This window comes from Dryobates pubescens, chromosome Z (assembly GCF_014839835.1).
Source record: "Dryobates pubescens isolate bDryPub1 chromosome Z, bDryPub1.pri, whole genome shotgun sequence".
Classification (NCBI taxonomy): Eukaryota; Metazoa; Chordata; class Aves; order Piciformes; family Picidae; genus Dryobates; species Dryobates pubescens.
Window position 1 is genome coordinate 102,723,492 of NC_071657.1, and position 16,683 is coordinate 102,740,174.

Sequence of the window (16,683 nt, forward strand, 5' to 3'; positions counted from 1 at the left end):
CATGCTACGCTTTTTGGCTTTCCATTTGAAAAGAAGATAGATTGATTGTAGTATGCTTGCTCTGAAAAATACAGGAAGCCATTACGTGCAGCAATAGATGGTAGTTAAAGTCATCCATTTGAGAGTACTCCTTTAAGAATTGAGCACCACCGAGTGTAGGTGTTAACCAAACTTACTTTTCACCACCATTTACATACTTAATACAGTGGCGTATTTGATGGGTTTCTCATATTCTTTTCCCCATATACTTTCCAGCACAACTGAATGCTGGAATTCAGTGATGAACTAAAATATAGTACTTATAAGGTTCTTGGGTTTTGTTGGGGGTTGGTTGTTTATTTTTGTTCGTTTTGGCTGTGATTTTTTTTCCCCACTGCCTAAATGAAAAATAGACATGACAACACTGCAAGGTATTAACGTCTTAAAAAATTTTAAGGCACATTCCAACAAAATAAACTTTTATTGAATGCAGCATTAGGCATTCTATTTTGTTTAAGGGAACAATGCTTTCCCCCACCACCCAGAGAGACTCCCTTTGACAGTTTCTAAAACCTGTATTTCAGTTACAGAAGTACTTTCTTTTGTCAAGAAAATCCAAACTTGAGTCTAAATTTTTCTTGAATTATGGTTTGTAACTAAGTCCTTCCAAATGATGATAGTTTTCAGTAGGCACTAGAATGAGAAACCTGCAAATTGTTTACAATTGCTGGGTACAATGTTATGTTAATCCAAATTTTGTAGTAACCTAGAGCGTTGTACTTGAAGAATTATATAAAAAGTGACATATAAGAATAAAGAAATGCAGCTTAAAGAGCCATTTATCACCATTTTTTGAAACAGAAAAATCTTCATGTCAACCTGAATATTTAGTATAATTTCCAAGGTTTCTCAGCCAGCAGAGGCTTAGTCCAATAATTTAAACTTTAGATAGGAATGTCTTTTGGTTCTGAGTGCAGATCACAAGTCATCATGTCCAGTAGGTGAGGGCTCAGTTGCTTTATTCTCTACTTCCTCTCCTGTGAAATTAATTATCATAATTAGAATACAAATGTATTATTAGTTACACCACATATTTTTTGACATTAGATTTATTTTTTTTAAGATAAACCCATAGCAATATATTTATCAAGACCAGAAAAGTAATAAATCCATATAGAAAAGCTACTTGAACCATCCTCCTTGTATATGCATGGGAGGATTTTTTCAAAAACACTTCCTAAAAAAATGGTGTAATGCTGCTAGTGGAAGAACAGAAACAGCTGTGCTGCCTTTTTTAAAAGCTTTTGTTTTCAGCAATTCACACTGAACTTTCTCCTTTCCACACACCCCATCAAAAGAAATCCTGGCACTTGAAAACAAAAATCAAGTGTTACTCAGAATTATATTCTATAGTGCAAAGTGCTAAGTTCAGAAGTTGTAACAGCCTTTACAAAAGAAGAGCAATTTTATTATATTGGTCAAAGAATTAAGCCAAGAAAAAAAACTAGGCCAATTTGTAAACTTCTAATTTTGCTTTTGCTCACATAAAATATCAGGGCACACTAAAAAAGCCATGGTAACAGATATCCTGAACATCTGCAGAAGAAACATACCTGAGTACTGAGAGTATTATGTCTGAACTTGATGGCCTTGAGTAGCAATACTACACAGATCATTAAAACTTATTAGTACAAGATGTAAGAGCAGATGGGGAGGGGGGAGTGAAAAAAAAAAACCTAAACAAACAAGCTAAAGAAGTAGAAAGAAAATAAAGGTATAAAATAATGTCTTCATCTATTCTTCAACCTTTACTGCAAAATAATCCTGGAATTGTATGAAAAGCCTAATGAACACTAATGAACATCCATAATGTGTCATATACAGTTACATCCATAATGTGTCATATATCCTAGAGTGAATTACACTTGAATTTCTTGACTGAAGGTATAGTTTAAGTCAAGCTAAACACTTCCCTACTACTGAAAGATGGATGTCTTCTCCATTTTCACCTTCACACAAGCTCTGATGCTTTCGTGATCACAAAATAAACAAATTCAGCTCTCTCATTCAGTAAAAAAAATAATTCTGCTTGATTTTTGGACTTTTTGGTGAACTGAAGTAGTTTTCACACTATTGGATAAATCTTTAAATTATCATAATACAGGAAAAAAAATGGAAAGGAGGAAGACCTCCTTTTATGACAGCCAGACACTTTAGGTGACTTATAACATCAAATTTGGGGGGGGAAGAAAAAACAAACAAAAAAAACCCAACCCCACAAAACAATGCAAGAACAGGATTTTTTAAAAATCCACAGTATTTAAGCAAGGAACCATTCATGCTGGAATGTGACCTACACCATGAACTATTTGATACACACCACAGCTGTAGGATGATGAGAAATTCCAGCTAAAAAGTGACTAGATACTTAAATAGAAGTATACTGCCAAGTTGTTGATATATTTACAAAAAAAAACCTAAAAAACATTAAAAAGAAAATCTGTCATTGACAAGCCACTTGCCTGGTTTTATAGTTTGAACACATGTTCCATCCTTATCTTCAAACCCTTCTGAACATACACACTTGTAACTGCCCGAAGTATTAACACAGTCTTGATTCTCTTTCACGCAGACCTTTTCGGGAAGGTTACACTCATCTATATCTAGAGATAGGATAGGGAAAGAGAGTCCACTGCTGTTGTTATAAAACTTATTTGTGCTCAGCCATAGAACCAAAATGTTATTCAAATATTACAAAAGAAAATAAAAACAGAAGTTAAGCAGAATGCTTCTGCAACAGATTTAACTTTTATTAAAATAATCTGTTGCAGTTCTTCATGATTTAGAGCCTGTGATTCAAATTTGTTCAGATAGCACTGGGATTTTTTTACATTTTACAGTCTCCTATGTAGAGAAATTAACCAAGCAATGGCACTTCTCTTAACCTACTGGAGAATTCCCCACAGTAATTTTTTTTTATTGATGCCTAAGTATAACCAGGAGTCCTCCAACTTGAGATGAATTTGGCTTTGAAACTACAAATTCTACTCAAGTTCTATAAACTGTATTTATGAAGGATGTAAAATAAGAGCAAACAAACAAGAAAAAACAGTTAATTGTGGAACAAACACTTTCTCTTTTTTTTTTTTTTTTAACACAGTATTTTTGGGGAAGGTTTATCTATAGTTTAGACACTTTTATTTATGCCTTCAACATAACTGCTGTTTGTGTATCTCAACTGCACAGAAAGTAATCCAGGACAGATATTAATATTTGCCTAAATTATTGCCATCCTGACCAAAGAGTGATTGTTAACATTTCTCCTCTTTTTTACCATGAATTAAGTATTACTTTAGAAGGACTTTGCTAAATACTAAGAAGTTAATTAACAATTAAATTGCTAGCTATTATTTTGCAAACAAGCAGGACTACTACAGTTCTGAATGACATTTCACAGATCTCAATATCACACTGAGAAAATGCTAGTAAAGGAAAAGCTTATGTATTCTGTAGCCTGACAGAAGTCTTCAGCAACTCCTGAGTCCTGTGCTGCCTCCCTGACTATATTGACTCCCTGTCTTGGGCCCTGAAAAGTAAACTTTCCGAGTACCACATGTAATGTAACAACTTGTGAAAAACATCCAAAGTATTCATGAACAAAGAAACTGTCTTGGGAAACTATCAGAGAAACTGAATGACATTTGGATATCTTAGGTGAAAGGACAGAAGGTGGAGGTAATCGACTGTACTAAGAAGTCTGTTAAATAGAGAAACTTTCTAAAAACCAATGCATTCTATGACTTAATTTTTAAAAACTTTTAGTAAGCCTACTTTGTCAAATTCTTTAGTTTAAGACATGTTTCTTGCAGTCCTGCAAATATATTAAATGGAAGGTAGCCTCTAAATACGACATCAATGTAGTTAACAGCCTCTTAAGATTGTGTATATCTTCCTGTCTTACACACAAGGAAATGAATTTCACTCTTTTTACTACCATTTCACATGTTGTAGTCTACTATGAATTAGCATAATTTGAAGTGTGACATTAACAACTTAACAGAAAGAGGAGATTCCACATTCTATTCTTGGCAGTTTACAAAACAAATACAGATGCACACTCTTAAAGAAGTGGTAAATAACTGACAAGAGGCACACATAATTGTCTCTGAACCCACAATAAAATACTTTGCTCCTTTAAGCCTTGTCTTACATATTAGGTCAATAATATCAAAGAGGCTATAAAGAATGTCTGTGCTGCTAATACCAGAACAACTGCTTTTATTTTGACAGGCTTGAAAAATTAAGCAGACAGATACAAATGTACCTAACAGCTCCTCAGTATGGCTAACAGTGAGCTAATTGCTGTTCTGTCATGCACTGCTAGATGCACTAACCTGTACACTTTCCATCTTCTTTCATGTATCCAGGTGAGCAGGTCTTACACTTCTCAGAACCTTCCCCTGTGCAACCTACACAGCTGGCATCACATGCTAAAGATAAAGTATTTTTAGCATAAAAATTCACATATATGAGATTTAAAGTACCATCCTTAACGTCAGTCAGTCACGCAAGAAAGCACAGAATAGTTTGAGTTGGAAAGGACCTTAAAGATCCTCCTATCATGAGCAGAGGCAGCTTCTACTAGACCAGGTTGCTCCAAGCTCCATCCAGCCTGCTCTTGAACACTTCCAGGGAAGGGGCATCCACAACTTAGCTGGGCAACACGTTCCAGTGCCTCACCACCCTCAGAAAAAGATTTTTTTTTCCTGACATCTAATCTAAATCTATTCTCTTTCAGTTTGAAATCGTTACCCCTCATCCTATCACCACACTCTGATAAAGAGACCTTTTCAGTCTTTCCTGTAGGCCTCCTTTAAATACTGGAAGGCTGCTATAAGGTCTCCCTAGAGCATTCCCTAGGCTAAACAACCCCAACTCACTCAGCCTGTTCTCACAGGGCAGGTGCTCTAGCCCCTTGATCATCTTCATGGCCCTTCTCTGGGCCCATTTGAGCAGGTCTACATCCTTTTTGTACTGGGGGTCTCAGAGCTGAACACAGTACTCCAGCTTGGGTCTCACAGGAGAGGAGTAGAAATAACCAGAAATCTCTTGCTTTTCTCATACAATAGGTCTAAAGCCTCATCCTCCTCATGTCCAGTCAGGACTGGCCAACATTGTATTGTGCATTACCTCTAGCATTTGATTAAGATTCTAGGTGATAAAGTACAACAGTAGATCAAAAAGAAACCTTTGCATAAGAAAGATCCATCTGTGTTCAAACAATATTGGTGATCTTTGCAAGGAGAAGTAGCACACTCATCTAGATCTGAAAGACAACAAGTGACAAGTTTCCTAAAATAGCAGTCATGATTAAATAGCCAAGTTAATACTTGAATGTTACATGCTTAGAGATACTGTAAGAACTGTCTCAGAGAAGCTATAAACTTAAGCTGACTACATTGAGAGTAACTGTTAAAATGAGTTTAGGATCTAATACGCAGAAACCTCCAGAATATCTGCCATTGTTGTAATTTTTAAGTCCAGGTTTTGCATGCATTAGGATTAGGCAATCTGAAAACCAGTTCCACCTGGGAAACACACTAGTCTTGTGAGTGCTGTTGTGAACAGAGAAAGGCTATTACAGCTCCTTTGCTGTCTATCTCGTTCTGTTGCTGCAGACATCATTCCTACTGCTTACTCAATTTATACTTGAGATTAATGGAAACACTGAGCTTGCCATCTCCTGCTATTTCTCTCCAATAATAGGAAACACTAGAATGTCTGCTTTTTAGAGAAATGTTTGAACTCTATTAGGGTTGAGCATTTATAAACACACCGTACAAGTGAAGAAAATCGTACGATTACCACAAAATATGTAGATAAGCTGACAGGAAACTTTCAGTAGTTGACAAAACAGTTTAAGTCAAGAGCAGGGCAGGTTAGCCTGCTTAGAAAGAGCAGCCCACTTGCTGCCATTTGTATTCCATTACGCTAAAGATACACAGCAAATACTTTTATAAAGACAGCTGTAAACATCTGACAATCCATGGGGATGAAACGCTACTTTCCTGCAGCATGAAGCAAGTCAGAATCTTACTAATAAAAAACCTACAGAAATCTAGACTGACAGAATGCTCCCATAAAACACAACTTGATGCCATCTAATCTCACTAGCCAATGCTGTTAAAAAGTGTTTGAAGCCTATCAAGTATTACTCACCCACACAAGCTTCTTCTTCATTTTTGATCCAGCCTTCTTTACAGTCTAGGCAGTCCTTGTTACTTGAACCAGTACAAGTTTTACAGGAAGCGTGGCAGGCTGAAATAAGAGGAAACTACAATTCGAGCTTTCTTGAGTAATTCCAAGACAATTTTCAGCCCACAAATTCTCAAAGAAAACTTATTTAGGACTCACTGGAAGCTACCAAATTTTAGTAGCTTGATTTTCCAATTCTCAAGATTACATCTTCATTTTATGGAGATATCATATACAAAAATGCAGGTCTATCCTATTAGAGAAGGGAAAAAAACAAACCAACCAAACAAAACTGAAAGCCCACCCAAAAACTCAGGAAGCCAAACCTGGCAATTACTGTCATCTGCACTACTTAAAATATTGCCATGAAATCCTACTGACTATAAGGACTGGCATGTCTAAATTCCAAAGTATTTGGAAAGAGGAGGTCAAGGAATTAAACTTTGTTCAGCCATTCAGGGTTGGGATAACATTATAAACACTAGACTTAGCATGCCCACCTAAAGAATCCTCAGAATACTTCATTTGCAACTGGCTGTGAGAGCGATGTGTGAAGGAATACTATTTCAAAGAACTCCACAAGGAAGCATACTAGAAATCCAGTTGCATATCACAGAATTACACAACCACAGAACATTAGTGGTTGGAGGGACCTCCGGTGGTCATTGAGTCCAACTCCCTTACCAAAGCAGGATCACCTAGGGCAGGCTGCACAGGAATGCATCCAGACAGGCTCTGAATGTCTCCAGAGAAGGAGACTTCACAACCTCCCTGGGTAGCCTGCTCCAGTGCTCCATCACCCTCATGGTACAGAAGTTTCTCCTCATGTTGAGGTGGAACCTCCTGTGTTCTATCTTGTACTCGTTCCTTGTCCTATCACTGGACACCATCATCTTGACACCCACCCCTCAGATATTTAGAGATGTTGCTAAGATCCCCTCTCAGCCTTCTCTCCTCAAGACTAAACAGCCCCAGTTCCCTCAGGCTTTCTTCATAGGGGAAACGTTCAAGTCCCACAATCATTCTTGTAGCTCTCTGATGGACTCTCTCCAGCAGATCTGTGTCTCTCTTTGAACTGGGGAGCCCAAAACTGGACAAAGTATTCCAGGTGTGGTCCCACTAGGGCAGAACAGAGCGGGAGAAGAGTCTCCCTAGACCTGCTGGACATACTTTTCTTAATGCACCCCAGGATGCTGGTGACCCTCTTGGCCACAAGGGCACACTGCTCTCCCATGGGTAACTTGCTGTCTGGTAAGACTCCAAGGTCTTTCTCCATTAAGCTGTTTTCCAGAAGGATGATCCCTAGTCTGTACTGGTGCCAGGTTTTATTTCTCTCCAGATGCAGGACCTGTCCTTACCGAACTTCAAAAGGTATATATAACATATATATATATTACATGTCTACATATCAAGTAATACATAAGATATGCATGTTATATATTGTAATATAAACCAAATCATACAGAAGAATTAGAACACTAACAGATAAAAAGCCCCAACATAGGTCACGTTGAGGAAATAATCTCATTAGACCCCATAGTCAGGACTTAGTTGTTGCAGAATAGCATTCAAGATGTAAAAACAGATTAACATCTGACCAGTTAGAAAGATCTATTCCTATGACCTGACTTTGTTTCAAAATTAAGTTTAGACATACTCAACTGGCATCTGTGTTGCCTACAGTACAGAACAGCTGTTTCTTTGCACATTTACTTCAGTTAAGCTTACCCAAGACATAAGGAAAATCTAGCTTTCAATGTAGGCCACTATGCAGCAATTTCAGTTCAAGATTTTAATAAAGTCCTTGGGCTTAGTGGGGAGGAAAAGTTTGCTCTTCCCTCATGACATAGATGAATTCTGCTTTTTAAATTAAACCAGCAAATAATTAGAAAATTAAAAACAAAAACCACGCAACTTTTTTTTTGCTTACTTTTGTCACTTGAAATTGTTTCTAGTTTTGTTTTAAAAAAAATGAAAAAGGAAGACCAAGACTTGGTTACCTGTGCAAACAGAATGTGTCTCATTTCTCAAGGTACTGAAGTAACCTTTGGAACAGTCCAGACAAAAATCTCCTGTATACTCCTTGTTACAGCTACAGGAGCCATCTCCACCTCGGGTACCATCACCATCACAGTGGCCATTTCCATGGCAAGGTCTTTCTGATCCGCCACGACAAGCTAAAAAGGATCAAAAATACATTTACACCAGATGTTAAGGGGAAATAACTTCCTATTCTCAGCCACATGCACCTGGAGTTCCTCTCCCTTCATAGACAATATAATGTAAACTAATAATAATTACAAAAACTAAGTTAGTCACATTAAAGCAAGACATAATTTCCAAACTCTTTCTACCCTTGACCCAAAAGGCTTGCAATTAGGAATGCTATAAAGATCTCCGTCTCTAGGAAAGTTCAGCTATAAATTTTAATTTGAGATAAAGACCATAGCTTAGGAGTTTATCTGTTTTCCTAGCTTCCTGGCTGAGGTTGGTATTATTTATTCTGGATTTCTGAGAATGCTCATACTGTAGTTGAAAGTGCCTTCTAGCAATCATTTGGATCAACATTGGGAACTGACAATTTGTAACAGTATGCACAAAGGTCCTGACAGACACCAGACAAAGGGCTAGGAGCTCAAAGATCAGCGTGACACCTCCAGACATCAACTGGTATCATAATGATCAATATGACACCTCCAGACATCAACTGGTACCTCTGGGCCCAGAAGTTTCAATCTTGCTTGGGAGGACTCAGCCCTCCCACCAATTAAGAAATTGACCATAGTGCACACTGGACAGGGTATAAATAGAGTCCTACTATGGTAGCTGGGCATTCTCCACACAGCAAGCAGCCTGGCAGTCAGATCCTCTCCCCTTGGGCTGGGACCTCTTCCAAGGAGTGCTCACCCCTGCTTGGCAAGTGTATATTTTGGGCACCCATGGGGAGATTTTCCTTCTCCAAGTGCGTGCATGTTCATGTCTCTCTAGATAGCTTCACTGGTTGTGCAGTGGTATATTCACAAGTGACATCCAAATCTGTAATTTTACTATCAGAAGGAGTGCAGAATAATTGCAATATATCTTCAGTTTTGGGGTGGCTGTTACTGTCTGTTTTGTGGTTGCCTCTACAACACTGATCTCTAACAAGATGCAAGGTTTTAGAAATTTGTGAATTTTACAAACTTCAGGGACCAAAATACTTCTTTTAATAATTTTGTATCAAAGACCTTCTTTTCATCTAAATGTTTCTCACTTACTTTTATCCAATTTCTCCTGTTGCCTTTCTAACTAATCCTCAGTTGTGAATTTCTTCATTTAATTCCTAGCAGTGATTTAGCCATTTTACTCTTGAAATTGGTCAAGGACTGTTGTCTACACAGCTTCTGAAAGACCACCTGAACAACAGGCTTGATGTCACAGAAAGCCTTTAACCATGAGTCAGGTCTGGACATGAACATCAGATCAGACGGATTCTGCACATGTGTACCCTAGACTGTTTTGTACATTATTTTATGCCCAAAGGGCCTTTCCTCAAGGAGGATGCTCACAAGGCAGCTAGCTAACTATGGGGAAGTGGTGTCTCATGCAAAATATCATACTTCACGCATCTGTCCTTGTTATGACAGACTGAAATGGACAAGTAAAAAGAATATTTCTGCTACCATATTTTTCAGAAGAAAAATTACCAAGGCAATCTGGTCCATAAGTTCCAGAAGGGCAGCAAACTTCTATTGTTTCTATGCAGAACCACTTAAACAAATCAGGGTATTTCTTCTTTCTGTATAGGAAAGATTTCATTTATCAATCAAAAAAGAAAAGAAGAATCCTTAATAGACAACTCCCATAAGTGAACCCACACAACACAACTGAGAAATTTCTTGCATGTGACAGGTAAGAAACAGATTTTTTCCGTTCTGAAGATGAACTTACTTCATGAACCAACTTCTAGGAGTTCTCCAACTTGAGATTTAGCTTTTAAACTACAATACTATTAACAAATTCTACTCAAATTCTATACACTGTATTTATGAAGAATGTAAAATAAGAGCAAACAAACAAGAAAAAACAGTTAATCTTGGAACAAACACTTTCTCTTTTTTTTAAGCACATTATTTTTGGGGAAGGTTTATCTGTAGTTTAGACACTTTTATTAATGCCTTAAGCATAACTGCTGTTTGTGTATCTCAACTGCGCAGAAAGTAATCCAGGACAGATATTAATATTTGCCTAAATTATTGCCATCCTGACCAAAGAGTGATTGTTAACATTTCTCCTCTTTTTTACCATGAATTAAGTATTACTTTAGAAGGACTTTGCTAAATACTAAGAAGTTAATTAACAATTAAATTGCTAGCTATTATTTTGCAAGCAAGCAAGCAGGACTACTACAGTTCTGAATGACATTTCACAGATCTCAATATCACGCTGAGAAAACGCTAGTAAAGGAAAAGCTTATGTATTCTGTAGCCTGACAGAAGTCTTCAGCAACTCCTGAGTCCTGTGCTGCCTCCCTGACTATAGTGACTCCCTGTCTTGGGCCCTGAAAAGTAAAACTTTCCGAGTACCACATGTAATGTAACGACTTGTGAAAAACACATCTAAGGTATTCATGAACAAAGAAACTGTCTTGGGAAACTACCAGAGAAACTGAATGACATTTGGATATCTTAGGTGAAAGGACAGAAGGTGGAGGTAATCGACTGTACCAAGAAGTCTGTTAAATAGAGAAACTTTCTAAAACCCAATGCATTCTATGACTTAATTTTTAAAAACTTTTAGTAAGCCTACTTTGTCAAATTCTTTAGTTTAAGACATGTTTCTTGCAGTCCTGCAAATTTAAGACAAACTTGCGACTCTGGTTTGCACAGCTCAACTTTCTGGAAGGGATGTTCTCTTTGGGCTTGTTTAGTCTGGAGAAAAGGAGGATGAGCAGTGACATCATTGTTCTCTGCAGCTTCAGGAGCAGGAGAAGTGGAGAAGGTGGTGCTGAGCTCTTCTCCCTGCTATCCAGTGACAGAATGCATGGGAATGGTTCAAGGCTGTGCCAGGAGAAGTTTAAACTGAACATTAGAAATAATTTCTTACTGAGAGGGTGGTCAAACATTGAAACAAGATTCCTAGAAGCGTTCAATGCCCTAAGCCTGTCAGTATTTAAGAGGCATTTGGAAAATGCCCTGAACAACATGCTTTAACTTTTGGTCAGCCCTGAAGCAGCTGGGCAGTTGAACTAGATGATCATTACAGGTCCTTTCCAACTGAAATACTCTATGCTATGCCATTTCCTTTAAAGGGTATGTTAATGTGCACACAATCCTGGAGTGTCAGGTAAAAGGATAAAGAAATAAAACAGTCATTAAGAAATAACAGGGTTATCAAAAATCTTTTCCCAGTTAAGAAACATTATAATGGCAGTTAACTATATCAAATCTTAGTTGATTGGGGGGTGTGTGTGACAGTCTAAAGTAGTAAAAAGTGCTCTCAAGAAACTGGATTTGGAATTAAAGAAAAACAAAAATAAGTCTTAAGAGATTTAAATGCTACAATGCACTCACTATTTTATGATGACACATGAAAAGCTTAGTTATAGAATCATAGAATGGTTTGGGTTGGATGGGACCTCTGAAGGTAATCTAGTCCAACCCCACTGCAACACCCTTGACTAGATCAGGTTGCTCAAAGCCTTGTCAAGCCTGACCTTGAAGATTTCCAGGGATGAGGCCTCTACTATATTCATGGGCAACCTGCTGCAGTGTTCCACCACCATCACAGTAAAGAACTTGTTTCTAAAAATCTAAATACACTCTTCTCTAATTGCAAATCACTGTTTCTCATCCTATCACTACAGGCCTTTGGAAGCAGTCCTTCTCCATCCTTCCTGTAGGCCCCCTTCAGGTACTGGAAGGCCACTAACTGTGCCTTGGCATTCCTGACCTTATCCCTACACAATCAGGCAGCATCTCTATACTCTTCCCAGCATACCTGGTCCCTGCTTCCAATGCCTGTGCAACTCCTCCTTGCCTTTTGGCTTGACCAGCAGGTCTCAGCTCAGCCACACTGGTCCCTTCCCTTCCTTGCCAGATTTCTTGCACCTCTGAATCAAGATCACTTGTGCTCTCTGGAGTATGTCCTTAAAGATCTGCCAGATCTGTTCTGCTCCCTTGTCCCTGAGGGCTGTTTCCCAGGGTGTCCAATTGACTGAAGAGCTGGAAGCTTGCTTTTCTGAAATCCAGGGCCCTGATTTTGCTCTTTGATTGATTTTTGCAGTGCAAATTCCACCAATGCATGATCACTACAACCCAGGCTGCCTCTAATCCTGACATCCTTGATGAGCTCGCCTGCACTGGTGACCAACAGATCCAGTATTGCATCCCCTTGAGAAGGGATGTCTATTTCTTGTTTCAAGAAATTGCTGCCCAGGCACTCCAGGAGCCTCCCATATTGCCTACAGCTCACTCTGATATTTTTCCAGAAAATGTAGGCTGGTTGAAGTCCCCCCAGTTAGCACAATGCCTCCTGTAGCTGGAGTATGAATGCTTCATCAATAGGCTCCTCTTGATCAGGCAGCCTATAGTAGACTCTGACAACAAGGTTCCCCTTGTTGCCTTGATCTCCAATTCCCACCTATAAGCTTTCAGCTTGCTCGTGGGTATCTTTAGGGAAATCTCTTTGCATTCGATTCGCTTCTTAACAGAGGGAAACACCTCAGCCCCTCCTTCCCCTCCTGTCCCTTCTGAGCAGCTTGTATCCACTGATAGCCACACTCCAATAATGGATTCATCCCACCAGGTTTCAGTAAGGTCACTTCAGTGAAGGTCACTTTGAATTCCTCATTTGCTGCTCATGCTGTGCATGTTCATTTAGAGGCACTTCAGCTGGGCTGCTGGCCATGTATCCTTTAGAGAGAAACGCCCCTTAAGGAAATCAAGGTGTTTCCCTGATGTCTCCCTGTTGGCTGCTACTACCTCAGGAGCCCCCAACCCATCTCTGTGAAACCTTTGGCATGCTGCTGTGTCCCCAGCATGCTTCAGGGCAACAGGCTGAAGACCTGAAGCCATGTGTTAATGGATGAGATTTGACCGTTCACTTGAGTGTCACTGCCTGTGACTGGAAGGACAGAAGAAAAGATGACCTGTGTCCCAGAATCTTTCACCACTTGTCTCAAAGCCCTAAAGACTCTTTTAATTGCTCTTGGACTAACAGAGACCACAGGCTAGCTTAGAAGGCAGATGAACAGCTGCTACACTACCATCCTCAAGAGATTCAACTTCTAGATTTATTATTACCAACTAATTTTTTTTATTGTGAGGAGAACAAAGTAATGTTTCAGAAAAAAAGAAAAAGGCAAACAAAACAAACAAACAAACAAACATAAACAAGAACCACATTGCAGCTTTATGACAAAGGAACACAAAACCAGGTAATAAACCCTGAAGCTCTCCAGTGTTACTTTTGCTTCAACACCCTAGTAGAAACCAATTAGAGAGCATATGAGAAGCCAGACTGGATGTTTTGGTGCAACACTTTAGGAACTGAAAATAGACAAAGAACATGGTACAGCAGTACATACTATTAAACATCAATGTGAATCAAGCTGTACCTAGTGGCAGCTCTTGGGAGGACGCTGCTGCTGTTCAGGCACAAGTTGCAATATTAGCAGTTCATACGCTTAGAAAACTTGTCCACACAAAAGATCTCCACAAAAAAATTCCATACTCACAGTTTGAACCACCATTTCTCTATATGTTCTTCATGTTCTTCTACCATGTTGTTACATTCGAAGTTACTGCTGTCACACAGATTCTCTATGATCTCCACAAGACGAATTTCACTACAAGCAGAAAAGGAAAATTTTAAGTTTCAACTGAACACTTGACACACCTGATGACATAACAGATAAGCTAGACTTCAGCCTGGAACACTCTACCAGCTTATGGTGTGTTCTGAATTAGTTCCATAGCAAAAACAATCAGAATAAAGAACTAATAAATGTTATTTCAACCAACATAATTAGAAGGATGACCAGAAGCACCACTTGGGTTTGCTTGCATCTGTTATGTCTGCAGATTGTAGATTTGGTAGATTTTTAGCTTCCCAACAAATTCCAAGTGTAGTATGTTTCTCCCAAGTTGAAACAATAAGGTTTGTATACTGTTAGTATCTAATACAAGCCCACAAAACTGACAGCAACTGCAGTTCAGTAATCCCACCTTTACATCTCAGTGCTCCAGCTAAGATTAAAAAGTCAGTCTGAAATGTGCAAGAAAGATACCAGATCACTTTGCTCAGTAATCAAACACATATATATGAGCACAGTAATCACCTCTCGGGAGGTGATACTACTTTAGCTCTATAACAAGCATTGCAATAGTCCATATTTTTTATGACTACCAATTAACTAATCATCATTATTTAAGAATGTTATTGTAAGACTTTAATGGGTGTACAGGAAAAAAAAATACTCCAACTAATGACAGCATTAACGTTCATTTTCAGAAACATGACAAATACAGGTATTAGTAAGGGGTTTCAGTCTTCATTGTAATTTTTACTTTACAATGTTAATTTATCAACAAAAATCTAAGGCTTGGACACATGCAGCTTTAGCTGCAACATTCAATATTTAACTTCCAGACAAAAGCAGTTATGTGTTATGTGCAGTGGACATGAAGCATAAGCTGAAAGAGAAATACTGAGGCATCTTACCTGGACTCATACTTTGACAGCGTCTTCTCTTCCCAAGCTGTGTTTCCACCACCAAAGTTCTTTTTAGCTGTATCTGCTAATCCCTAGAAATGACAAAGTACCAGAAGAATGTAAGATACATTGGGTCTGTTTCTAATAAAAATTAGGGCAATAATCAATATCAATAATCAAATATCAATTTTATATGGAAATTTTGAAAAGTGCCATATAGAAACTTCAGTAAAACTCTGAAGTTGCTAACAGAATGAAACAAGTAGTGACAACAAGAAAAGTGAGAAAGTGTAGGTTATAAGCAGAATATGACTCAATTCTATTAAGGCATAAATAATACCTTGTTCCAGTCTTCAGTCACATCAACATACACATCTAAAACTTTATATTCTCCTTTAAGTTCTCAGGAACGTTGTTAATTAATTGAACAGGGCCTCTACTTCATTCAGTTCTGGTAGTACCTAGCTCAATCTTCACCATGCTGTGACATGAACACAAAACCACACACGGTAATTTATCATGACCAGCACAACTTCTCTGAGCCACGGGCAAATCATACCCTGCAAAATGTCTCCACAGCTAAAGTGATCCACCAAGCCTACAACAATAAACTGATGGACAAAGAGTTTTGAGTATGTCACATGCCGAAGAGGCCTCTTGCTGCCTACTCTGAATTTACTATGCCACAATAAAGGACTGTTGCAGGTGGACATGGGATTTTTAGCCGGCAATGTTTTCCATCAGCACTCCTCATGGAATGGAATATGCTACGGCCAACCTGTTTTTGCATTAAAGCACTAAAATATCCTTGATAGCAAAGCCCAAAGATCTTCGTAAACTACCGACCTAAGGACTACAATTGTTATCGAAAACGGGAGAACACTGCTGCCGTCTGTCAGCGCGACCAGCCGCTGTCAGTAACAGCGAGACCGGCAGAAGCGCTACCGGAGTTTGGCCGAGAGGAGTCCGAAGCTGCGGGGCGGAGTGCCGAGCAGACCCGGACCGGGCCGGGAGGTGCTATCGACTTCCTGGCGAGTCCACAGCCCTGCGCACCCGTCGTCGCTGACCGGCAACAGAGACCGAGGGTTGCCCCTCGGAGCAGCAGGCGCAGAGCGGCCTGCGTCGTTGCCAGCCCACCTCCGGCTATCCTGCGGGACGCTGCGTCCGGTTTCTCGACAGGGATCCCCGGCTTACCACTGCCTGCCCCACAGCGAGGCCCACCACCGACAGCCTCCCCGAGGCCCCTCAGCCCCACTCCCTACCTGGTTGAACCTATCCACGATGCCTCGACAGGTGGAGCACGCCAGGCGCCGCCGCTCGCCAGCGCTTAGGGCAGAGGGCAGCATCAACAAAGCAATGCAGAAGACCATGGCCAGCGGCGCCCGATCCGGGCAAAACGCGCGACCGGGCTCCATGGCGAGGGCGCGGGGAGCCCAGGGTAGACAGAGCACGCCCGCCTCAGCCGCGGCAGCGCCGGCCGCGCGCAGCGCGTTCACCCCTCCCCAACCCCCGTAGCAACCGGCCCGCGAGCTTCATTCAGATTTCCGCGTCAGCCCCACGCACGCTCCGACCGCAGGCGCTCAATGGTGGAGACAGGGGAGCGGAGGAACGTGGTCCAATCAGCCCCCGCCACGCTCCGGACCAATTGGAGCTCCCCGCGTGCGTAGAGATATGACAAGGGGCGTGGTAAAGAGCTGTCTGAGGAAGCGATGCCCATCGGCCTCATGCGGTGTCGCCGCCATCATGAGAATGGGC

The 16,683-nt window shown here is 40.1% G+C and overlaps 1 protein-coding gene across 1 annotated transcript; it reads right to left on the reverse strand.

The window, feature by feature from the left end:
- Positions 1–442: 442 nt before the first annotated feature.
- Positions 443–16,482, reverse strand: CRELD2 (cysteine rich with EGF like domains 2). The gene is made up of 10 exons (XM_009909213.2): positions 16,191–16,482; positions 14,938–15,020; positions 13,952–14,062; positions 9,921–10,012; positions 8,235–8,411; positions 6,199–6,297; positions 5,228–5,305; positions 4,374–4,469; positions 2,502–2,642; positions 443–1,016 (listed from the first exon to the last, which is right to left on the reverse strand). Exons 1-10 carry the CDS (start codon positions 16,341–16,343, stop codon positions 958–960), a joined length of 1,089 nt encoding a protein of 362 aa, XP_009907515.2. The 5' UTR covers positions 16,344–16,482; the 3' UTR covers positions 443–957.
- Between the last annotated feature and the right edge of the window lie 201 nt (positions 16,483–16,683).

What these genes read in the sequence shown, in the direction of transcription:
- CRELD2 (XM_009909213.2), bottom strand. Translation starts at nt 16,343, where the DNA reads ATGGAGCCCGGTCGCGCGTTTTGCCCGGATCGGGCGCCGCTGGCCATG. An exon ending in AGAAGATGGAAAGTGTACAG is followed by an intron (nt 2,643 to 4,373) that starts GTTAGTGCATCT and finishes TCCTATCTCTAG; the next exon opens with ATATAGATGAGTGTAACCTT. An exon ending in TGTTCAAACTATAAAACCAG is followed by an intron (nt 1,017 to 2,501) that starts GCAAGTGGCTTG and finishes TTAATTTCACAG; the next exon opens with GAGAGGAAGTAGAGAATAAA.